General features: G+C 44.6%; 1 protein-coding gene across 1 annotated transcript; it reads left to right on the forward strand.

The window, feature by feature from the left end:
* The first annotated feature begins 6,408 nt into the window (after positions 1-6,408).
* On the forward strand, positions 6,409-15,354 carry SMIM12 (small integral membrane protein 12). The gene is made up of 2 exons (XM_088460586.1): positions 6,409-6,508; positions 14,616-15,354. Exon 2 carries the CDS (start codon positions 14,674-14,676, stop codon positions 14,947-14,949), a length of 276 nt encoding a protein of 91 aa, XP_088316712.1. The 5' UTR covers positions 6,409-6,508; positions 14,616-14,673; the 3' UTR covers positions 14,950-15,354.
* Positions 15,355-25,570: the final 10,216 nt, after the last annotated feature.

A 25,570-nucleotide genomic window follows, 5' to 3' on the forward strand; every position in this document is an offset into this window, starting at 1 on the left:
AAGAATTCTTCTGAGGAATCCAGGATAGGGGAGGACTGAGTTAGCCTTATCAAACTGGATGCAGGAATACTTCCGATTATGATTGAGGATATTGTAGATGAAGGTGTTGGTGGGAAAAATGCCAGGTGCTTGGATCTAGCAGAGACAAGGGAGCTGGCTGACGCTGGACTGCTTGTTGTTACTTTTTTAGCCAAAGTTTCTAAATTTTGCAAACACTTTGATGGATGCGCTGTAGATGACGTAAAAAGGAGGAGGTTCCTAGATGGTTAGGGTCCCTACCTCTACTTACTCTGGCATGACAATGGGTAGAGATGGCTTGACAATTGTTGTCTGGATTTTGGTAGAAATTATTCCACACATAAAAAGTAGATTTTTTTGTTTTATGCCAAGGCATGACAATGGGCTTTTCCTTATCATGGGCAACAACTGTTTCCACTGGGGCCTGATTTACACAAATAACATAATCATCAACAACATCCTCATCATCAGCATCCTTATTAGCATCAGCTACACAAATATCCTCATCCTGGTGCATTTCCACAGAAGCATCCTCGATTTCTATGTCAGCATGTTGACTTGTGCTGCTCATCCCCACATTTGCAGAGGACGCACAAGTGGTGTAAGGAGGCTCCTCTTTGTGTACAGTTTTGGAAAGGTCAGGCTCACACATGGCACCCGCCGACACACTTAGGGTCTCATTCAGACCCGGTCGCAAGCGCTGAGAGCTCGCAACTGGGTCGATGTTAAGGCCCTGTGCATGTGCAGCGGCCGCACTGCATGTGCGCAAGCCCCGGAGCAAGAGAGAAACTCTCTTGCTCCGGAGCTCACTACAAAAGGGGCGGCGGTCGATGTTGATCGACAGCTCGCCCCGTTTTGTAGGAACGCCTCCCGTTTAGTGGGTGGCCGCACTGACATCAGCAGTGATGTCAGTGGGGAGCTTCCTGCTCGATCAGAGCAGGAAGCTCCCTGGGGCTTGCGGTTGCCGTGACCCAACCTTAGGGTCTCATCGCAAGCCCCGATGGCTGTGATGGTCTTGACCATTGCGACCATCACCCTGGTCGGTCGCTAAAGCTGTGGTAACCCACAGCTTAGCTAGCGACCAGGAGGCCGCACTTAAAATATCAAGCAGCCGCCCTCATTCAGAGAGAGCGATCGCTTCTTGCGACCACCTCTGAATGAGGGCCTTAGACTCTACTCAGGGATTTGTGACATTTCTAAGTGCACAGTTGGTTCCTGTGCCTTAACGATTTTCATTTGTTTTAAATGTCTATAGGGAGAAGGGCTTACATCATCATAAGAGGCAAACCACCAGTCATAAATAAAGGCCAAGCCCTTAGCCTTTCCTTGGCATTTCTTGTGGTGAAAGGCATATTGCCAATTTTATGTTTTTCTACAGCTAACTTTCCCTTTGAGGTTTTTTTCTTTACCACTGTAGAATATTGGTTCTTTGATTGTAGATGCCCTGACTTAAGCCCTATATGCCCTTGGGCATTGGCTTTAGTAGATGATGTAGACGGACTAGTATCATCATGACTGGTGGCATTGGCAGCAGCTCCAGCACTAGTATGTGGTTCCTGCTCTCCTCTGAACTGATCGTTCTCCATATCAACAAGCACGAATCAAGTGGGGTACAGCACAAATGCCAATTTGTACCACACTGCGGTATCAATGACCTACAGTGTCAGACTATTTTTTATGAAAAAGAATAAGATGCTGCGCTACCACTTACAGTGTCACAAGATTTTTTATGAGTAAAATGCTGTGCTACCACTTAGTGTCACAATATTTTTTATGAATAAGAATAACACCCTGCGCTACCACTTAGTGTCACAATGTTTTATGAATAAGAAAAGAATAACACACTGTGCTACCACTTACAGTGTCACAAAATTTTTCATGAATAAGAAAATAACACACTGCGCTACCACTTACAGTGTCACAAAATTTTTGTTGAATAAGAATAACACTGCGCTACCACTTCACAATGTTTTATGAGTAAGAAAAGAATAACACACTGCGCTACCACTTACAGTGTCAAAATATTATTTATGAGTAAAACACTGCGCTACCATTTACAGTGTCACAAGATTTTTTTAAGTAAAACTCTGCGCTACCACTTACAGTCACAAGATTTTTTATGAGTAAAACACTACGCTACCACTTACAGTGTCACAAGATTTTTTATGAGTAAAACACTGCACTACCACTTACAGTGTCACAATATTCTTTATGAATAAGAAAAGAATAACACACTGAGCTACCACTTACAGTCACAAATTTTTTATGAGTAAAACACGGCGCTACCACTTACAGTGTCACAAGATTTTTATGAATAAAACACAGCGCTACCACTTACAGTGTCACAATATTTTTTATGAATAAGAATAATACACTGCTCTACAACTTATAGTGTCACAATACGTGGATGATAAACTGCAGTCTGGCTGGCAGTGTCGCTGAACAATAATAGCGTAGCTAACACACACAAAAAAAATGAAAAAAAGATCTTATTTCTATTTTTTGTGGAATGCTAATGTTATTTAACTTTTATTTTTTTTACACTGGGGAGAGCACCCCTGGACGAGCAGCAGCCCCTTGATGAACAACACAGCACCCCTGCGGAGTGTGGACGGACCACCTGCAGAGTAACAAATATGTGGATGATAAACTGCGGTCTGGCTGGCACTGTCACCGAACAATAGTTATTTTTACATTAGGAAAGAGCACCACTGGACGAGGCAGCAGCTCCTTGATGAACAACGCAGCACCCCTTTATGGACAACAAAGCACCCCTGCGGAGTGCGGACGGACAACCTGGAGAGTCACAAATAAGTGGATGATAAACTGCGGCCTGGCCGGAAGTGTCACCGAACAATAATAGCATAGTTAGCACACACAAAAAAAAAGAAAAGAAAAAAAAAGATCTTTTTATTTTTTGTGGAATTATAGTTATTAATTTTACACTAAGGAAGAGCACCCCTGGATTGACAGAGCATCGCTGGACAACACAGCGCCCCTTTATGAACTGCTTCCCTAGCCCCTTGATTGACAGGACAACAGTGACACAACAGCACACCCCACTTTATGTACTGCAGCCCTAGCCCGACACTGCACTCTTGAACAATAGAGAAGAAACAGAGCACGTTTCTTCTGTACACTCTCCACAGCTGGAGTGAAAATAGCGCCTATCACCGGGACCTTTATAGAATCCAAAACCCGCGTGAATCCGACAGCGGGATGATGACGTTTTGCCTTATTTTGGATTCCAAGTTAAGTGGGAAAACCCGAGCCGGACTCAGATCCCCTATGTTTGGTTGGGTCCGGTTCTCGGAGAACCGGACCCGCTCATCTCTAGTTATTTGTTGTGTTATCAACAGAGATAGGGACGCCAGTAGGTTATTTCTGTTGAATGGTAGGAATATTATTAGTTAAAGAAAATGAAACTGGATCTCCCTGTGTATAACGTTCTATATATAGCACTTTTTATTTCAAACAGGAAGCAATGAAAAATATGAAAGGGGTTAAGATGATGCATTCATGTCCACAAAGACAAAATATATATTTTTTTATATATTAAAGCTCAATTTTATTAATTCTTTAAAAATAATTATTAGGAAATACAGACTGTGGAATATGATTAAAAATATAGTAAATGTAGGGTATTTTTATTGCAGTGGTAGCTATAACAGTCTGCAGATTGAATCAATGTAAACCACAGAGGTGGTCTGCTAAAAAAAAAAAAAAAAAAGTTTTAATGTGGGGGGAAAACCCATTGGTTCCACACTTTGGGCCTTACTGCTGAACGCAGATTCCCGATGATTGGGAATCTGCGCAGGTGCCTGACCTGTTCTGCGCATGTGTAGAACGGGCCTGAGATCCCGCATGCAGACTGGCAGCAGACTGTTAGTGATTGACAGTCTGCTGTCGTTTGTGGCCGGGGAGAGGGCATTGATGGCCTCCGTTTCGTGTCGCCACCGTTGGGAGGCTGACGGAGATTTCCTGGCCTCTTCCTTTCATCTGCAGCGGCTGGCTTGCATGACCCTATGGGTCACCCAGTAGCATCACAAGGGGGGTGCGGGCCGCCCTTGGGTGTCACTCGCCGAAGGGTGACACCAAGGTGCAGACTCCCCCTCAGTAACAGGAGCCGGGTACTGCATTGTATAATTAAGTGCAGCACTCGGCTCCTCCTCATACTGTGAGGGAGCCAGCCGGCACTGCATGCACCTCCGGCACTCCCCCCTACCTCCAGGGTCCCAGTGATAACGGGACCACGGGGGTTCGGATGCGAGGCCACGCCTCCTACCCACGAGACCACAATGTCCGTCCTCGCACCAGGTGACACCATGGGGAGGGATGCCACTGGGGTCACCTTAGCCGGCTGATGTTCCCGCAGAGTATCCGAGGCTGCGTTGGATAATGCAGCTCGGATAAGTAATGCAGCAGGAGGCGTGATGACTCCTGTGTATTACCATATCTGCAAGGATCGCAATTGCAAAGCTGCCTGCTGCCTTGCTGAATCAGGCCCTTTATGCGGAATCAATGGGTTAGCGCGCGCTAACCCCTGGTTTACTACGCAAGGAAAATGCTATTTAATTAAATAGCATTTCCCTGCGTGGCACAATCAATTAGCTGTGGGGCATATCGTGTGGCTAACTGAATTCCTCCTTATGATTCACAATGGAAGCTATTCATCTGATATTTCTCAGTGTATTTATTAGAATAGCTTTCAGTTAAGAAGAGAGTGGTCAGTATCAAAATAAGCAGAAAGAGCAAGGAGAGTTAAAAAGGGATGGGTACGGGATGCCAGCGCTCAGGATCCCGGCAGTCAGAATCCCGACGCCAGCATCCTGACAGATTTAACTTCCCCCTCTCCCTACCCTAACCCCATACTTGCCTACACTCCTGGAAGTAGCGGGAAGCTCCCGATTTTTCAGGTAGCCCCCCACACCCTCGGGAGTGTAGGCAGATCCCCCGCATCTTGCCCACTTCCTAGTGAAGGGGGCCAGATGGGGATAATTTATGAGGAATTTGCGGGTCCACGATAAGGGGGCGGTGCTAAACGGCACAATTTGCGTCCTTTAGCCTTAAAGGCTTAATTACATCAACAATTTGTTTCCGTCCCCCGAACCGGGCTGCTCCCGGAAATATTACAATGTCTGTAAGTATGCCTAACCCACCCTCTGCGGTGCCTGAATCTACCCTCCCCCCAGTGCTAAACCTAGCCTACCCCTCCCCACACCCTAAACCTAACCCTCCCGCCTTAGCAGAGCCGTAGCTAGACTTTTTGGTGACCTGTGCCAGAAAGAGCATTGGCGCCCCCTCATTTTTCAAAGGGACATGATGCACCCAAAAAAAAGGGAATTGCCTCATTGGGAAGGGCCAGGGAAGAGATAGGGGAGGCCAGGAGATGCTGGGGATGAAATAAGAGAAAGTTATAAGTGAGTTATAAGTGAGAATGATAATAATGAGAAATTTGACAGGCCCAAACAGCGCCCCCTGCCCTGCAGTGCCCTGTGCGATGGCACCGGCCGCACTACCCTAGTTACGGCCCTGCGCCTTAGTGCCTAACCCTCCCCCTAGTGCCTAACCCCTAACCCTCCCTCTAACCCCAGTACTTACCTTCGGGCAGCCGGGATGCCGGCACTGGCATTATGACTAGTGTCGGGATTCCGGAATCGGCATTCTGACCGCCAGAATCCCCGCGGACAGGATATTGATGGCATCCCGTTAGAAGTGAGTAATGGCCTATTTATTTAGCAGTTGTCAAATCAATGACAACCTTAGTCAGTACAGTCTCCATAGGCGTGCGCAGAAGCCGGCACAGAGGGTGCGGCTTCTGCACTTCCCCATCAGCGGGTCACGGACTACCCTGTACTCAACTGGCCGCCCAGGTGAGTAGTCTATGTCCTGCCGTTGTTGGGCTACAATATTCTTTATGCACATAACTTAGTGCATTTTCATTTCAAGTACAGGTTTTTTTTTTTCTTTTACAAAACTTACAATTCCTGCTTTTTACTATTTTGGAAAGTTGGATTATTGGTAAAATAATACGTAAAAAAAATGTTTCCTGTTGATTCCCTTTTTCAAAAACAAACCAACTTTTTATTGGCTATTGGGGTTAAATTATGTTTGACATGTTAGAATTAGTAAAAAAAAGACTAAAGGTGGTTTCTGAAAATACATAGTCTTCTGGGGAAAAAAGGCATAATTTGTGTAGGTACTGCATAAAGAAATCATTGCTATTGATGCTGGAATGTGACGAGCTCAAATGTGAAAAAAAAAATTACATCAGCACAATGGCAAGAAACCCCCAGCAGCGAAGGGGTTAAATAGCCCACGGTGTGGATGACTCTGCTGTGTGAGTGACAGGTGCAGAAGCCAATGAAGAACAGAGTTCAGCCAGTCAGACATAGTTCAGTGTTCAGCCAATAACGGCAGTTTTGGCATCCAGGAAGTAGCAGACACACAGCAGCAGCAGTGTGATCTCAGTGTGTCCTACGTCGTATAGGTAAGCGGCCCAGTATAGAACGTGTTATTGCGTGGGTGACTGATAAAAGTAATATTACATGATTTGGAAAGTTTGCTATACATTATATTAATTCAGGTCTTGTAGTACACTATAAAAAGCTTAGTTTTATAGTGTAGACTGTCTTAATTGTCTTATGTCCAGTTTGTTATGCTCTGTTGATTTGTAACCTGCTTTCTTAGGTCACGTTTATTACTTTACTTACATCTAGCACGACTCAGTTGGAGATCTCCTGCTCAGCATATTATGTGATGCCACCTGCAGTGTTGTTTAACAACTAGAACTGTTTGTACTTTAACTATATTGTAATTTCACTGTGCTTGCCCAGCAGAAAAGTGACTTTGGGAAATAAGTTGGCAGCTATATAATAATAATAACAACATTATTATTTATTATTTTCAGTTTGGTTAATCAGTCAATGACAGAAGAGAGTAAAAGTCGGAACCATTCTTAAGGCGGGTATCCACTAGATGATAAATTGGACGATTCGAACTATAACGTTATCGTTCGTTGTCTGCAGTATCGTCCAGTGGCTATGCCATCAACGACCAGCGATGTGCGCTCCCGCTGGCCGTTGACGATATCTTTCATTGCCCGTACTTGCTGAGCAACCTGATATCGTCAGGTTCTGCAAGTACGGAGATGAGGGAGGGTGCCTTCACTAAATGATATCGTTAATGATATCGTTCAGTGTGGATACTCAATGTCGTTAATTACATTGAGCCCGGCACTGCAAGGCAAACGCTAGACGATATTGCTCATGGAGCATATCGTCTAGTGCACAGGTTCTCAAACTCGGTCCTCAGGACCCCAAACAGTGCATGTTTTGCAGGTCTCCTCACATAATTACTAGTGAAACAATTAGCTGCACCTGTAGATCTTTTAAAATGTGTCAGTGAGTAATGAATACACCTGTGCACCTGCTGGGTGACCTGCAAAAAGTGAACTGTGTGGGGTCCTGAGGACCGAGTTTGAGAACCACTAGTCTAGTGGAATACCCGCCTTTAGGGATCAATCCAATTAGGTGTGAATTGAGAGTAGCGAGTTTGTTTCTTGAAACTCGCAGACTTCACATCGATGCGTGTTCCTGAGAACTCTCCAATCCAATTAAAAATGCCTATTTGCACTTAAAATAAAGATTTTCCTTTCAATTTCTCACCCTCAGGGATGTGCGAATGGAAAGATGCAAACTCAGTCTGATTCAGTGCGAGTTGTTAATTATTATAATTATTTTCAGTTTGGTTGATCAGTCACTGAAGGAAGAGGGTAAAAGTTGGATCCATTCTTAGGGGTCAATCTAATTAGGTGCGAATTGCAAGTAGCAAGTTAGTTTCTTGAAACTCGCAGACTTTTCATCGATGCGTGCTCCCAAGAACTCTCCAAACCAATTAAAAATGCCTATTCGCACTACTCGCAGTGGAGGTTTACGAATTGACTGCCAAATGAGTTTTGAGAGAAGTGCATGAAAAAGTGGGGAGACCATCCTGGACCTCCCAAAATGGATCATTTTGTGAGCAGGACTGTATAGAAGGCTGTTTGTGGGCATTAGGACGGTACTGTAGGTTTTAAATGGTGTCAAATGGCGCATTTGTGCTTTTAAAAAAAAATAAAAATGCAAGAAAATGATCAAAAACAATCTTTTCGTTTCATCTCAAACGAATTAATCAAAAAATGCAAAATAAAGTAAGATAAAAAGGAGATTTTGGGGTACTTTGAGGGCACTTTGAAAAATTGAAGAAAACAAAAAGATAAAAAATCAGTTGTTGTTCATTTAAAAAAAAATATAAATTACATTTGGGGTGCCTAAACTAACTAAAAAGTTGATTTTGGGGTAATTTTAGGATTTTATTTTTTTTACACTAAAAAATGATGTAATTATTGGACTAATTAAGCTAATTGGAAACTTCCGATTGCCTAATTAGTCATTAGGAGTGGGTGTCCAAGGGGTTCAGCACAGTGTCCTGACATTTTACCTTTAAAATACATTTTAATTCCATCTCTCATCCTCAGGGAAGTGCAAATGGAAAAATGCGAATTCAGTCTGACTGTTTCAGTGCGAGTTGCTAATTGGATTGGAAAATTAATTTTCTATGCGAATTCGAAGAGAAAATAGCAATTCGCACCTAATTGGATTGACCCCTAAGTATATTGGAAAAGTTGGATTCCACTAAATTCACTCAAATACACACAGAAATGCCAGATTCTGCCGCACTCGCGCCCTATTGGACCAATGGTTCAATAGCTCTGTCGGGCGCCATTACCAAAAAACAATTGAGCTCCCTCATTTGTGTAGGTTTTGACAAATTTTCAATGTTTAACCACTTCCGTGAAAATTCCCCCCCCCCCCCCCCCAAATTCGGTCAGAAACTTTTAATAAAGTTTATAAAGTATTTTTAAAAATATATTTAAATATTTCATTGAAAAACAAAATGCCCTTGGGTCCATAGGCCTCAATAGGTCCTATTCTCATTAGCCCCCCTCCCCCACACACACCCTCCGGCGGATTGAACAACATATCGGGCAGTATGTACCCGCTAGGTCACTGACGATGCACTCTCCTGCACATCGTTAGTGACATTGCCCGTCGGACCTGCATCGGCAAGTGCGTACACACTTGACGATGCCGGGTCACTTCGCTAACGAGGTCGGTGCACTCTAGACATCGTCTAGTGTGTACCGGCCTTAGCATTTTAAAAAGTAGACGACCTACCACATTAAATGAGAGCTCACTTTTATCTTTTATTTTGTACAAGACGTGGGAGATAAAGGCCACAGAATCTGTGTAATTCATATGTGGCCAGTTTTAAATGGATGAGGTGGCAACCCTATCCGGGAGGCTTCCGAAAATTGGGCGGCGCTCCCAGCGACTGGAAGAGTATGCAGGAGCCAGCTGCCATCTGCCTTGCAGCCACCCACTTAGCGAGTACAAGTGGGCAGCTCGGTTGAGCTGATGACGCAATCCACACTGAGTCGCGTCCTCTTAGCCCTGACCCCTGCTTTACAATGCTGTTAATATCAGCATTGTATAGTAGGGATGTGGCAACGATCATGCAATCATGCTGGCACGACCCCGCTGCACCCACCTAGGCCACACGATGCCCCCTCACTCCCCACTATGGTGAAGTCCAGGCTACCCTCTCCCGGAGGGAGAACCAGAATGTCGGCAAGTATGTCCCTACTTCATTCTGCCTCCGTAAATGCAAAATGTGACTGAATCTTCATTATTTTTATTATTTGTGCACAATGGAAATAAAAAAATAATTCCTGCTGCAGCTGGGACATCTTTTAATGATGTTTACATGCCTCAGCATAAAAGCCAGATTGTACATACAGTACTAATTTCTGTACTACTCACCTTGTTGCTGCTATGGCATTTTTTCCAACCCTGTTCTGAAACTTTTGGCAAGGTTTGTGCTCATCACATGCTCATTATAATGTTTATTATCGATAATTTTCTTAGGAAACTAGACCATCTAATGAGGCATCCATTACCTTTGTAACCTAAAGGTGCATACACACGGTCAGATTTTTCTTCAGATCTGAACGATAACTATTTAAAAAATCGTTCATATCTCAAGGAAAATCTGACATGTCTGAACGATGCGCGTTCCCGATGGTCAGATAACGATATCTGACATCTGATGTGTTTGCAATCAGATTTGGACGATTCCATTCATTTTAATGCAGTCAAAAATCGTTCGTAGTCAAATCGTTGGTCAAATCGTTCATCAGATCATTCAGATAGTTCAATCGTTCATCTGACAAATCTGACCGTGTGTATGCACCTTTAGTCTGCAACACACAAAATTTACCAAGAGATGGTGCAGCAGAATAATATGTTTCATTTATTTTATTAAATTATATTTACGCAAACAGTTGAAAATATGGATTTTCATGCCTTCTGGTCTGGTTGCCTCACTAGAATGGTTTAATAGAAAGGGATGAAAGGTGAGCTAATTGTTTTTCAACACACAATTTCAAATCTGGGTGTCTCCCCGTATATTTTGCAATTGTTAGGGTTGGGGTAACAAAGAATTAAGTGCCTTAACAACAAATCATAAGAAAAGTTCCCCTAGCTTAAGAGATTCTTCCTTTCAGGGAAGAGAGTAAAAATGTAAGTGATGAGGCAATTGGAACAATGGCTGTGAAAGACCCACCACCTCCATTATTTTACTGTTGGCTGTATTTCCCCCTTTGTACTAGGAAACTGGAAGTGATGCGAGTGAGGGCGGAAGTGCAATTCCTGCCCATGAGAGCCAGCTAAAGAAGTACTTTGTCCCCACTTAAACAAGTTTGTTTAACATTCTAGTATGTGGGTTCCTGAGGACAGAGTTTGAGAACAACTGGTCTAAACTGAACTATTTACACATTTATTTATTTACGAGTAAATGTATTAAGTCTTCATTCTAGCACCTTGCACCTGTCACAACCCGTCACAGACAGTTCGTCTCTCCTGCATGGGGTGTCGCTCTCTACTCTTCCAGCACACAAATTGCTGAATGTCAGCAGTTTGCGCATCAGCTGAGTGTGCTATAATCACAAGAGCAGAGTGCGACACCCCAAGCAGGAAAGACGAACTGCATGGATTGTGACAGGTGCAGGGTGCTAGAATGAAGACTTAATAAATTTTCTGGTAAATAAATAAATGTGTAAATAGTTCAGTTTAGACCAGTGGTTCTCAAACTCTGTCCTCAGTAACCCACACAGGCCCTGATTCAGAGCCGGACACTCTGACAGAGCGCTCGCTCTGAATCAGGGCTGTTTTTTTTTTTTGTTTTTTTTAGAACGGCCTCCTGGCCACTCACATAGCTGTTGGTGACCACCCACAGCTATAGCGAGTGGCCAGGAAGATGGTCGCAATGGTCAAGACCATCGCAACCATCGGGCTTGCGACGAGACCCTTGTGGTAGGGTCTCGTTGCCCCAAGCCCCAGAGAGATTTCGGGTCTAACAGAGCCGAAATCTCTCCCACTGACATCACTCGTGATGTCAGTGGGGCCGGCCCCAAACGGAGGCTTTCACATGGGAACGCCTCCGTTTGGGCAGCCACTCCCCTGGCCCGCCCACCAAAGGGGGTATGCTGTCACTCAACATCGACAGCACGCCCCCTTTGGTACGAGACCCGAGGCGACGAATTGCCTGTCGCTATCCGGGCCTCGCACATGTGCACGACGGAGCCGGCTCCGTCGTGCGCATTCGCTTTGGGCCACCATCGCTCAGCGCTTGCGACCGGGTCTGAATCGGGCCCACAGTTCACCCAGCAGGTGCACGGGTGTATTCATTACTCACTGACACATTTTAAAAGGTTCACAGGTGGAAATAATAATTTATTCTGTGATGAGACCTGGAAAACATGCACTGTTTAGGGTCCTGAGGACAGAGTTTGGGAACCTGTGGTTTAGACAAAGGAACAAGTAGTGGACTGCCTTCTTTGGCTTGCTTCATTAAAAACGTTTACGTTTTTTATAGGAGATGGAGATGTCAGACTGGCTTCAGCACCACTACTTCATATTCATTCTTTTTCTCTTGAATATGCCTTAATTATTTACCAATTTTTATTTGTGTATGGTTTAATTTAAGAATAACTAATTACAGGTTGAGTCTTCCATATCCAAATATTCCGAAATACGGAATAATCTGAAATAATGAAACCTTTGATTGTTGATGGTTCAATGTACACAAACTTTGTCTAAGGCAGGGCTCAACAAAACCCGGGGGCCAGATTTGGCTGCCTGGCGACTAGATTTTCAGCAACCCCCTGCCTCCCAGTGGTGTATCTACTGTCCCTGCAGCCTCGCGGTGGCTTGGGGGTGGCACTGAACAAGGGCGGCACCAGCGTTAAAGACATGAGGGGAGAGAGGTAGCCGCGCTGACTGCTGTACCTGCGCTGGAGACTGGACTGAAACTGGAGTCACTGTCAGGCGGGCAGCGGGCGCATGGGAGCCGGCGTGGTGATACAGGGCTGGCTGGGCAGCGGCTGCTCCTCCTGGCTGTGTGTCACTGTGTGACTGAAAGTGCAGTGCTGAGGACCGCGGGCGGCCTGCGGGGGCATGGGAGCCGGCGGTCGGTGATACAGGGCTGGGATGGCTGCTCCTGGCTGTTTGTCACAGTGTGTGACTGTCATCGATCATCATCCTGATTCCTGAGGTGAGGAAAGCGGGCAGCCTGCGGGGGCGTGGGAGCCGGCAGTGAATGATACAGTAGTTTTTTGTGTGTAAGGGGCACTGCATGAGGGGGGTGGCTGCTACAGGGGGCAATGCAGAGGGGGAAGGTGGCCGCTACTGGGGACACTGTATGGGTGGGGGCGCTATTGGGACACTGTACAGGGTGAGGCAGCTACTAGGGGCAATGCATAGTGGGGACTACTACTGGGGCCACTGCATAGGGGGACTACTACTCGGGGCACTGCTAAAAAGGGGCACTACATAGGGGACCACTACTAGGGCACTGTATAGGGGGTGCGCTACTAGGGGCAATGCATAGTGAGGGCTACTACTGGAGGCATTGTATAGGGGGGACCACTTCTGGGGGCACTGTATAAGGGGCATTGTTAATGGGGCACTACTGTGGACACTGCATAGGGGTGCCCAAAGCATATACTTGCACCTGGGCCCACCACTCTAGTTCGGCCACTGCTGGCGGTGACTTTGCTTGCCTTGGGTGGTCTTTCTAGGGGTTGGTTGCCTGGAGGGGAAGCAATCGGGAAGCCGACTGCCTAAATAACGGCAGCCGGCTTCCCGACTGTCATTTCCCGGCAAGGGTGAAATGCCGGGCGTCTAGATGTAGACGCCCGCATTTCCCCGACGCCGGGAGATCGGCGCCCGGCATCCCGATCGTAGGGATGCCGGGCGCCACGAGCGGACAGCCGCGGGGGGGAGGGTTAGGTTTAGGGCTCCCGGGGGGGACTTAGGGTTAGGCACCCCCCCCCGGGAGGGTTAGGGTTAGGCTAGGGGGAGGGAGGGTTAGGGTTAGGCTAGGGGGAGGGAGGGTTAGGGTTAGGCACCCCCGGGGGGACTTAGGGTTAGGCACCCCCCGGGGGACTTAGGTTTAGGCAGCGGGGAAGGGGGTGGTTAGGGTTAGGCACCCCTAAGGAGGGTTAGGGGGGTTAGGTTAGTATATACTCGCCTATCCACGATCGGGCTTCCGCTGCTTCTAACTCTGCTTTTGTCGGGCTGCCGCTGACGGGAGTCGAACCGCCGGCGGTATTTCATACCCATTCCGCCTGGAGAGGGGGGTTAGCTGCTCAGTAATGTGGCTGTGGGAGGGTGGTTTACCTAGGGTATCCCGTTAGTGGTGTGGCCATGGCGGTTGGTTGCCCGGGTCTGGCTCCTACACTTTCATCCTGACTCCTAGATTGTAGAAATATTTGTCAAGCCCTGGTCTAATGCACAAATTATTAAAAATAATGTATAAAATGACCTACAGGCTGTGTGTATAGGGTCTATATAACCATAAATGCATTCTGTGTGTATATTTGGGTCCCATTCCCAAGATATTTAATTATTAAATGCAAATATTCCAAAATACGGAATATTCCGTTATTCAAAATACCCCTGGTCCCAAGCATTTTGGATATGGGAGACTCAACCTTAGAAGTTAATTTAAAATACACCAGTACTTGGTTAGCTATGTAGTAGAATAAATATTTTGCTTGTAATGACATGACAATTGAGGGCGGTGTTTGATATGCATAACATTGCCTTTGCATGGCAAGCAACATAGCAGCTCCCATTTGTGTTAATATATGCAAATCTGAGGATGTATTCTGTTGCAGAGTAAAGGTGCATACACGCGGAACGATATAGATATCGTTCAACGATATATTATTCATTTTTATGCAGCCAACGATACGCGTTCCCGCATGAACGATAACGATATCTATGATCGTCCTTACATGCAGGCCAACTTGCACGATATTGTCAACTTTGCCTGTTCAGAGATGTGGCAGGATGACTTCACTGAAAGATATCTTTCAAGTCGGTGGTACAGATTGTACCATGTGTATGCAGCTTTTGGTGTTATTTATAAAAAACATTGAAAAACTTGTATTATTAATAGAACAGTAATCAGTGCCTTTGTCTCCATTGTAGGCTGTGATCTGGATTTGTACCTCTGCATCAGACTAGCATTACATATATCTGAAGTGAAATGTTGCCTTTATTATGGGCTGCTGCAAGGACCTATGCTCCATATATCACCCTTCCTGTGGCAGTAGTGGTGGGCGCTGTGGGATACCACCTGGAGAGGTTTATCCGTGGAACCCCACAACAGACTGTGGAAGAGCAGAGCATTCTAGATAAGAGAGAAGAGAGAGCCTTACTAGAGGCAGCAGGAAGTGATCCTACCAAGGTCATCAGTTTGAAGGAAAGGTTGGAATTTAAACCTAAAGCTGTTCTTTACAGCAACAGACAGGAGAAAAGCTAAGGATACACAACTCCTTCCTGTTCCTGAATATAGGATCCAATCAAAAGTATCGATGCTGGAAGAACACTAAATAAACTTTTGTTGGACCATCATACAGGAGAGCGTGTACTACGTATTAATAATGCTGGAAACATGTTATTTTCAAGAGCAGTTCAAGCTGAATCATTAGTCTGTAACATGACATGTATTAGCTATGCTATAACAAGTCAGCATACTATATATGAAGTGTTGGGTGGTCTTCTGTTATATTGCCTTTTAGGTTTTGTAATTGCTTGAATAAAATTCACAAATGTAATTTTAAAATAACAAATGCATGTTTTATGATTTTTGTGTTTGTTATGGGCACATATCCTGTGGGTTAGGTTATTTATTTTCTTCTTCTAAATAAATCTGAATTATAAGAAACTCAGGCTTGCCCTTCCTCCTTACCAGAAACTCTCAGATGAGAATGTATGTGTGAAATAACAAGTAGTGATAATATATATATATATATATATATATATATATATATATATATATATATATATATAATTTGTGACACAGTCAGGTTAGGGGGTCCCTCTCCTGGGTAGAGGACTCCTTCCTTTCACACACAGCAGCTGGGAAACAGTACGCCAGACTGGATTCGAGTACAAGCTGGTCGGCGCCAGTCTTTATTGTACAATGTCAGAAATAATATAAAGAAAACATAAATCCTAGCCCTGTCGGGGCACTAACTTCACAGGTGGTTCCCTCACTACCAGAACCTGGCAGGGCCTAATGCCCTCACCAGCAACAAAAGTACAGCACAACACTCACGGATAGGTTTTCAAGTGTCTCTGAGCAAACTCCCTGTCTGCTCTCCCAGGTGAGACACTCAGTCCTAAACACACTAGGCTTATATTGGCCACTCTCAGCTGGAAACCCTAACAAGCCGGTTACCAGGCTGCGAGAACCAAAACCTGGAGTGGCCGTGGGTCGAGCCCTCCCTCTCCTCTCACCCACAACCCCCAGGTCCCAAACCGGCTTTTCAAAAAGCCGAAACTCAAGCCTGCTACACTGCAGACTTTCTCCTGGGGGTTTAAAACACATAAGACAGGAATCTGGGACAAATGTACCTGCCACAGACCACTTTACCAATGATCCTATCACTATATATATATATATATATATTAAAAAAAAATGTTATACATTTTTTATTTAGTATTTTCATATAAAAAAAAACAATCATTGCAATATACAAAAGAATTTCAATACAGAAATGCAAAATAGAGGCTATACAATATCAGCAAATCAATTATCTTCCAAGTGGGCACACTTCAATAGTAAATCCAGTCATAATAGACCCCTACTGACATATACCCATGAAAATATATAATATACACAAACCAAAATCCATATCACCTCTAAATACAAACAAATGTAAAAACATACAAGAAATACAGACATTGGAACAAGAGGAGAAGAGGGGGAAAAAATTGGAGTAATATAAATAAAATAAAAATGAAAGTACAGATGCAGACATCAATAAAAAAAAAAGAAACTATAGTAGACTTACAATTTGTAGACCTTGTGGAGCTACAACTCAAAAACCATTTAAAGCGTTATATTCAGCATAAGTCCCCAGGTATTAAGGCCTTATAGGAGGTAGAGGATTTAAAGTCGATCCAACTAAACCAACTCGTTACATAGTCCGACTGTTTCTCAGGGGCCGAATGAAATATATCGTCCATCGACATATAAAAGTCAAGGCGCAAACACCAGTCCCACACTGTAGGAGGCATGTGGGAGCGCGATCGAACCGGAACCACTGCTCTGGCTGCATTGTTCATATATTTTAAAAGGGACTATTTAGATAGTAACCAAAAATCAGGACCAATCGGAACAGGAAAGCCAAGAATCTCTGATGCCAAGGCCATTACCCCACTCCAAAATGGTACGATAAGTGGGCAATCCCACCAAATATGAAGTAATGTTCCCTTTTCTTTATTACATCTCCTTCAGAGAGGCGACGCACCCGGGGAGAACTTGTGTAATATGGTTGGACATCGATATCACCTTATATTGTGTTTCCAAAACTTCTAGGCTGGATGAACAGGCACTAGTTGTCTGATATACTTTATCCCAGTCTACTTGGATGCCTTTGGAGATGAAGTCCATTTCCCAAGCCTCTTGAAATGTCGTGCTAGTCGGAAGAATGCTCGTCAATAATATTTGGTATATTGCAGAGACAACATGTCTGTAGGCAGTAGGGTTAGTACACAAAACCTCAAAGGCAGTCAGATCTCTATTAAATGTAGTGATTCCTCCCAAAATGGCGAATTTGCAAATAGAACCAATAATCTTTTTTTAGTTAATCCCATGTCAGTTAGTAACTTCTCATAAGACTTGAATACTCAGTTTGAAACTAGGTGACCCATTCTAGTGACACCCTTAGCCACGCAATTTGACACTGCCCCGAAGTCCCAGGGACAAAAAGGGGTTTATGTATTATGTGGGTAAGAGGTGATGCCTCCGAAGAAACGTCAGGTTTTGTGCGTAGTTTCCTCCATTGTGTCAAGGTAGGTCCTACTGTCGGGTGATCGGAACATACCACTTTCAAACCCCACGGGATAACATGTAAATGTAGATTTGTGGATACTGATTCTATTTCCACCCACTGTTTCTCCCTAGAGCCTCTAGTCCAATCCACTACCCTACTCAGTACAGTTGCCTGGCAATAGGCAAAATCATTGGCAGCTGTCTACCTCCCCGGGATGTTCGCCGAAACAATACCTGATGTTTGAAATGGGTTTCCTGCCTCCCCATACAAATTCACGAATAATATTATGGGCAATCGATAAAAAGCGAGGGGGTTGCCCTATAGGAATTGCTTGAAACATATATAAAAGTCGAGGGAGCACGTTCATTTTTATAACATTTATTCTGCCTAGCCATGAGAATTTTTGCAGGAGCCACTGAGACCGTGCTGAACGTAACTTATTGAGCATAGGAATATGATTTAGTGGGAACAATTGGGTAAGTCTATTTGGTATCATTATACCTAAATATTTCATATGTTTTGGATGCCATGTATATGGGAAAGAAGCGCTAAGGGCTGAGACTGTCTCCCTTGAGGCGGTAACATTAAGAGCTGTGGATTTAGTATAATTAATTTTGAAATTAGACAACTGGTTAAAGCGGTAAAACTCCCCCATGAGATTTGATAGAGATGTCACTGGGTTAATTATAATTGCCAGTAAATCATCTGCAAAAAGTGCCACACAATATTCCCATGTGCCACTTTCAAGCCAGTTATGTTAGGATTAGACCTAATCGCTCTCGCCGAAAGCCTCAATACACAAAACAAAGACTAATGGTGAAAGAGGGCATCCCTGACGTGTACCATTTGTAATATTAATTCTATCAGACAGAAGTCCATTGACCCTTACCTGAACTGAGGGTGCTTGGTATGGAGAAAGTATTTTTTTTGAGAAATGCATCACCCAGACCCAACCGCCTCAAAACTGCTGTCATGAAGCCCCAGTCCACCCGATCAAAGGCTTTTTCTGCATCTATAGAGAGAAGAACCATTGGAACATTAGTGCTGGTTGCGTGCGCAATTAAGTCAATTATTTTGGTGGTATCTTTAGCCTCTCTCCCTGGGACAAAGCCAACCTGGTCTGAGTGGATTAAGTCTGGAAGCCACTGTTTGAGGTGATTGGCCATAATCTTAGCATATAATTTAGTATCTACATTCAAAAGAGAGATAGCTCTATAGCTGGATGGTAAACAGGTCTTTTCCTTCTTTTTTAATAACTGTTACATGAGTGGTAAGAGACTGGTCTGATAAAAGAGTCTGATTCAATGTGGCATTACAGGCCTGTAATAGAAGAGGAATTAATTTATTCTGGAAGGCCTTATAATAGGAGACAGGAAAACTGTCTGGGCCCGAACTTTTTCCAGTAGGGGACGATTTAAGGGCTTCCAACAATTCAATTTCTGTGAAGGCCGAGTCCAGAGCTTGAGTCACCTCCTCAGGGAGAGTTGGGAAATCAATGTCATCTAAATATTGCTGTATGTCTGATTCATGTTTTAGCCGATCCTACGCTGACCGGGCCCTGTCAAATTATATAGGCCTGAATAGTGTGTGTGGAAAATGTTGGCAATACCCTTGTTAGAAGCACACAGATTATCCACAGAATCCTACGTATCCAAAATAAACGTATCCGGGGCAAGAGTACTCTTATGGGCCATCTCTAACATTTTTATTTTGGAAAGCAAGGCGTCTCTACATTAAAGTTTCTGCTTGTTAAGGAATGATCCCAGTTGTATACACTTGCCTCTGATAACACATTTATGGGCGTTCCATATTGAATCGGAGAGACATCGTCAGTCACATTGGAAGAAATATAATTATCCAAACATTCTATTAACTGAGCCCGACAAGTCGAATCTCTGAGAAATTGCTCATTAAATTTCCAATGGCAATGATGAGATGAAGAGTGGTAGGTGCGTATTGCTATAGTAATGGGCGCATGGTCAGCGCCAACAATTTGGCCTATTGTTGCATCTATTAGAGTGTTGAGATGTGAGTGATTTACACAGAAATTATCTATGCGGGAATACGTCCCATGTGGGTGAGAGTAAAACATATAATCTCTTTCAGCTGGATGAAGCAATCTCCAAGTGTCAACTAATTGAAATTCATATAAAATCGCTGTAAATCTGTGGGCTTCCTTAATAGAGGATCTAGGAGCCCCAGAGGAAGTGTTCAGCTGAGGTTCCAATGTCCAATTGAAGTCCCCTCCCACCACCAGCACTCCCTCTATATAACTTTCTATAAATTCCAGAGACTCACGCAGAGATTGGGATTGACCTCAACTGGGCAAATAAAGATTTACAAAGGTATATCTTTGATTAGCTATAGTAGACTTTACAAGAAGGCCTCTGCAATTTCCAATAGGAATCTCCTCAATATCAGTTAATCTTAAAGTTTTGGATAATAGGATGGCAATGCGTCTAGCCTTGGCATCAGAGAAACTATTAAAAAATCCTAAGGGAAAATGTCTTGAGCACAAATTAGGAGAGACCTCTATCTTGAAATGTATCTCTTGTATAAAGGCAATATCAACTCTATCTACATGTAGTGTATGTAACAAACGTGACTGCTTTTTGGGGATATTAAAGCCTTTCACATTATTAGAAAACAATAACAACTGAGTCATGTTGGAAAGAGAATTTAGAGACCTGCAGTTGAGTAAATCCCATTGAGGTCTCTGCCCACATATCTACAATAGAAATAATTGGTGTCTGCCTGTGAAAACAAAAGGAAGGGCAAGGGGGAAAAAACAGAAGGGTAAAAAAAAAGGCAAAAACAGATGGGGGAGCAATAACAGTAAACATAAAAATCTTGTAAAAGACATATTGTATCATTATTGGTAAAATGATTACAAGTACTGTAGTAAAAAATATGACAGTGTAAAAGAACTCTGCATAAGAAGCCTAACGAGTCCACCGTCAACAGTTGTACAGCAAAGAAGGGAGGAATGTGAGAGAAGTAGTGCATGTGACATCTCTATAAAGTACCATCAAAGTATGGGAGAAACCTGAATTATTGTGGAATGCCTAATATAGAAAAAATATATGGATCATATATAGGCAACAGAAATAGAAGTGATCAATAGATTAGGGTAAGAAAAGCATATGTCTTATGAACATCTTAATATTTCTGATCAGATAACATAAAATATTCCAAGAATTAGCGAATTTTACCATATGAAGTAATCCTAAAGTGAGGAAAAACAAAAAGAAAACAGCAAACATTAAGAGAATATATATCACTACAGAATCAGCACTGAAAACAATGTCGTCATAAGGATATATAATCCAAACTCAGGTTGTCATCTCAGGTAAACGCAGAATCATCAACATCTGGAGAACTGCGCGGCCTTCGTCTGGAGCTGCGAACCTTCTGCCAAACCTCCTTCCTTGTTTGAGAGACTACATTGGACTCCGTAGGTTCTAACCAGTTTGGCCGAGACAAAACTGTGGTACGTCTTCAAAGTCCTTAAGAATATGGAGAACGCCCTCATGGACAACCTGAATACTTAGATGGAATCCCTAATGAAATCGAGTGTCTCGTTTCCTCAATTCCTCCGTAACCAGTCGAAGCATGCGCTGTTGGTGCAGAGTATTCCACGATAAATCCTGATAAATTTGTACTGGGTTCCCGTCTAAATTTATCTCTTTAGCCAGACGAGCCTTCTTCAATACATTCTCTTTGACCGTGTAATTCTGAAGTCTACAAATAATGTCCCGAGGTCTCTCTGAGGGCATACCTTTTGGGCACAGAGCCCGATGTGCTCGGTCGAACTGAGGACCTGATTCAGACCAGAGATAAACGCAACTGCAATTTGCACGCAGATCGGGCGATTATTTGCCATTGCGCATGCATCGCAATGCAGTGCGTCCACTGTGCGTTCACGTAGACCACAGAGGCCCATTGCAGATTGACAGGAAGTGACCGTTTGGGGGTGGAGACGGGGTGGTTAGCGAAACGCCAGTGTATCTGGCCGTTTGGACGCCGTTACGTGGGCGTGCATAAATTAGCCACTACAATTGCATACGCAGCTCTGCGTGGCAGAAGAGCTCCTTGGTCTGCGTCAGGTCGGACCTGCCACAAGGGTAAAATGGCCAACGATATACTTCGATGGTATCGATGTTTAAGTATGTATGCGTAGTTGTATGCAAGTGAGAAGGCAGTAGTGGGCATCTTTATGCTCGGGTGATCTTTGCTAACATTAGCATATTTTTGCATCTGCGTTGCGTACAGAGACGCACTTGCGGTCGCATTAGCGTACAACTCTGAATCAGGCCCTGAACCTGGGAGTCTGGTTCCACCTCCAGTAGCTCATTAAAGATGTTCATTAGTACATCTGTCAAACCTTGCTGTGGAATATCTTCCGGTACACCTTTGATTCTCAAATTGTTTCTACGACCCCTGTTATCTATGTCGTCCAATCTACGTTGCATATCGATCAACCAGCGTGATTGACATTTAGAAGCCTCAACAAGATCTGTTAATTTAGAGTCAGTCTCCTCCATGTGCACCTCCAATGACTCCACACGATCTGCCACTTGGGTAATGCCCACTTGAAAACTTGCTATATGGGACTTCACCGTTTTTTAATACGTTGTTCAAGATGTTGGAGGTCTTGTTGAATATCCTGTCTCGTTGGGGGAGACCATAGATGATTTAATATCTCACTAACGTCAGGATTTTTTGAGAGGACAATGAGAAACGGGGTGAGCGGGATTCGGTTGTGGAACATCCTTCTGAACCACCCGAAGCCATTTGCGGAGAATCAGGGCCAGTTGGTGGCGATGAGGAAGAATTAGGAACCCCAAAGAGTGTATGAAACGCAGTAGCTGACGATTTCTTGGCAGGGGTAGAGGCAGTTTTTTTAGGAGCACTGTGTCTTCCCATAAGGCAGGCCGACAAAATATACCTGAAGAGATATTATGAATATGTGCGTATAGGCACAGTATAAAACAGATGTCACATTATATCCTCCCCTCAACACATTGTGTTCATGGCCAAGCAGAGCAGGCATCATCCATTTATACATTCTAGGACATGGTTAGAAGAGAAGCATCTTTGTCCAAATATAAAGGGGAAGGCTATCCCATTAGGGTGTGTTAAGTAAAGTATGTCTGTTACCTACAACCATAACACCAGTTATAGTGGATTAATGACCCACATCAGCGGTATTAATGTAGCACCAATCAGTAGATAAATTAAATTATTGTAATTCACTATATCATGTAATTGCAAAAAACCACCACAATAGAGAGCCAAATCTTCAATTAGCACTTAAAAGGGTTACTCAACCCTAGCAAAATGTCAGCCCCGGCTGGTCTATATCAGAGCTAGCAGCAAAACAGCAAGACTCCTTGGTCATCGACTGGTGTATGATCTGTGTTGAAGCAGAGTGGTCAGCCACAATGGATCCGTCACCCAGAGCCACAGGGCGGACATGAGGAGACAGGGAGTCCTTGTTACACAGGCAGGAGGAGAGGAACACCTTCAGTGAGCTGTGGCGTAGGGAGCCTAGAAGAATCCCCCCGATGCTACACAGGTACTTCTCACGAGCGGGTATCCCGGAGGTCACTGGTGTCGCAGGCGGGAGCTCCGCCGGCTATGCTCAGCTGTGGCACCGGCTGTAAATCGAGGCCCCGGCTTCACATAGGACAGAGGATGCAATCCGCAAGGACGCCTATCCCCCGATTCCGTGTACCTTGCTATCCAGGGGTGGCCCGGGTAATGGGTCTTAGCCGGATACTCTAAATTTTCCCCAGCCAGGCAAATGAGGGAGTCAGGGGTGTATCAGAGACGCCAGTAAGGAGTTCAAGGGGATCACTTACAGTCCTGTTGCCTGCCAGGCCACGCCCCCAGTGCTTTATATTTTAGATTTTTTTGGTAAATAGACATTTTGGAGTCAATCCAATTAGGTGTGAATTGCGAGTAAAGAGTTTGTTTCTTGAAACTCGCAGACTTCGCATCGATGCGCGTACCCCGAGAATTCTCCAATCCAACTTAAAATGCCTATTCGCGGTACTTGCAGAGGAGGGGTGTGAAAAATATATTAAAAATATAAAAAATCTATAAAAAACATTTTTAATTAAAGACAAGATTAATATCCTTCCACATGTAGGATACTATGCATAAAATCCACAAACAAATATACATATATAAAAAAGAAAAAAAAATAATATATAAAAAATGTAGTAAAAATATCAGAATAAATTGGGAATAAAAAATGGCTTATCTGATCATAAAAAGGGCAAGTTCATGAATGGGTAAAGAATAGAAGCCTCAAGTGCATTTCCTCCGTGTCTTGGACTTCTTCAAGGGATTGAATAATAAATTGTATGAGTATTTTTGCACATTTATAATCTAAATATTAATGCATTGTTGTACATTAATCACTTATTATCACTTTGCGAATATTAGTAATAAGTAGGAGAATTTTCCCACATGAATTGTATTTATGCACTGAGCACTTTATAGCATTAAGTTATTATTTTTAATATACATATATAAGGGTACGTAAGCATATGAGGTGCTCTATTCCAGTTCCAATATTTGCATATATATATATATATATATTTCTACTTCAGGGTCCATAGAGTATCCATAGGATACCTTGGGGTATAGGTGTGACGTCAGTCGCAGGGCACCAAAGAGTTAAGCTTTCAGCCTCCCAGGATGCACTAGGTCCCCCTCCTATACCCCGCCCCCGAGCCAAGGCACCTCAGTTTAGTTTGGTGCCCGGCCGGAGTCGGGTGCACCTGTTGGAGTGGGGGCTAGAAGAGCCCCTGAAGCTTTTTCTTCATGCAGCTGTGGCTGCACATCTGGATGAACAGCATGGACAGTCAGTCCTGACGTCCATGCTGTCTTCCCTACACCCCGCCGGTACCAGAACGCCGGTACTGATCCGGGGATGCTGGTGGGCGTCTGGGGTCACAGCTAGCGGTGACCCCAGATGTTCCGGACCATGGCCGGATTCAACGGGGACAAAGGTAAGCAGCGGGGTCCCGCGGTGGGTCCCCGCAGATCACATGGTTCTAAGTCCCCAGGCAGGGGGCTCCCTGGGGACTGGCTGCAGCGTGGAGCCAGGCGACCAACCTGCGCTTCCACTACCCCCTGGGACAGCGGACCGCAGCAGAGCGGTAGCGCTGCGGCGTCCCAGGGGTTAAATGCATACCAGGGGAGCCCGCCTTCCCTGTCTCACAGCCGGCGCCTCCCCCGCTGCACACAGCCCTCTCTGCACTGTGCTGACTGGCCCTGTGTCATCGCTCCTCCCCCAGGCCAGCCTTCTCTCTGCTCCTCGGCGGCCATCTTTTCAGAAGCATGGTGAACGCTGCTGGAAGCCTGCATTGGAAGCATCGTGGTCTGGGTCCCCCCGCATACCTCTCCTCCGCTGTGGTCAGGTCTGTGTATGCAGCGCTGTGTCCTACCAGGCCCTGTGTCTGTGTAGTTGAGTGATCAGCGCTGTTAGTGCAGGAATTGATTTTCTTTGCATTGTATGTGACTGTGCTAGCGCTGCTGCCTGTAACTTTTCTTCTCAAGACTGTCAGCTTTATTACTGTCCCTGTTCTTTCTGCTAAGCCCTTGCGGTGCGGTGCTGCAGGGTGGTCTCTCGCCTATTTAATATATAATTGGTGAGAGGGGTCACATACGTGGTGCCATCATGTCTGAAAGTGATTTTCCCCTCCGGCTACAGTGTACCACGTGTAAAGTACCATTAGCGGAGGGGAAGGGTAGCGCGGAGGGCCTTTGCCGGCAGTGTTTGTCCATGGCACAGCCTCTTACGGTTACAGCACCGGTACAGGAGCCGCCCTGGGCTTGTTTCGCTCAGGCGCTAACAGCTTTAGTGGGCCAGTTAGCTCCGCAGCCCGCGTTTACTCCGATGGGTTTGTCCCAGCAGTCTGTGGTGTCGTCACCCATGCAGGGTTTCCCACTACAATTGGTGGTACCCCACAGTCTCCCTATTTCCCCGCTCCCGGTTTCTCAGGAGCCAGCGTGGGTTAACTCCCTGACGAGTTCTGTACAGCACTTGTCGGATGTGTTGCAAGGGGAGTCTGTGATGCGGCCTCA

The sequence above is a fragment of the Taudactylus pleione genome, unplaced genomic scaffold (genome assembly GCF_031769625.1).
Source record: "Taudactylus pleione unplaced genomic scaffold, aTauple2 ptg000007l, whole genome shotgun sequence".
Lineage (NCBI taxonomy): Eukaryota > Metazoa > Chordata > Amphibia > Anura > Myobatrachidae > Taudactylus > Taudactylus pleione.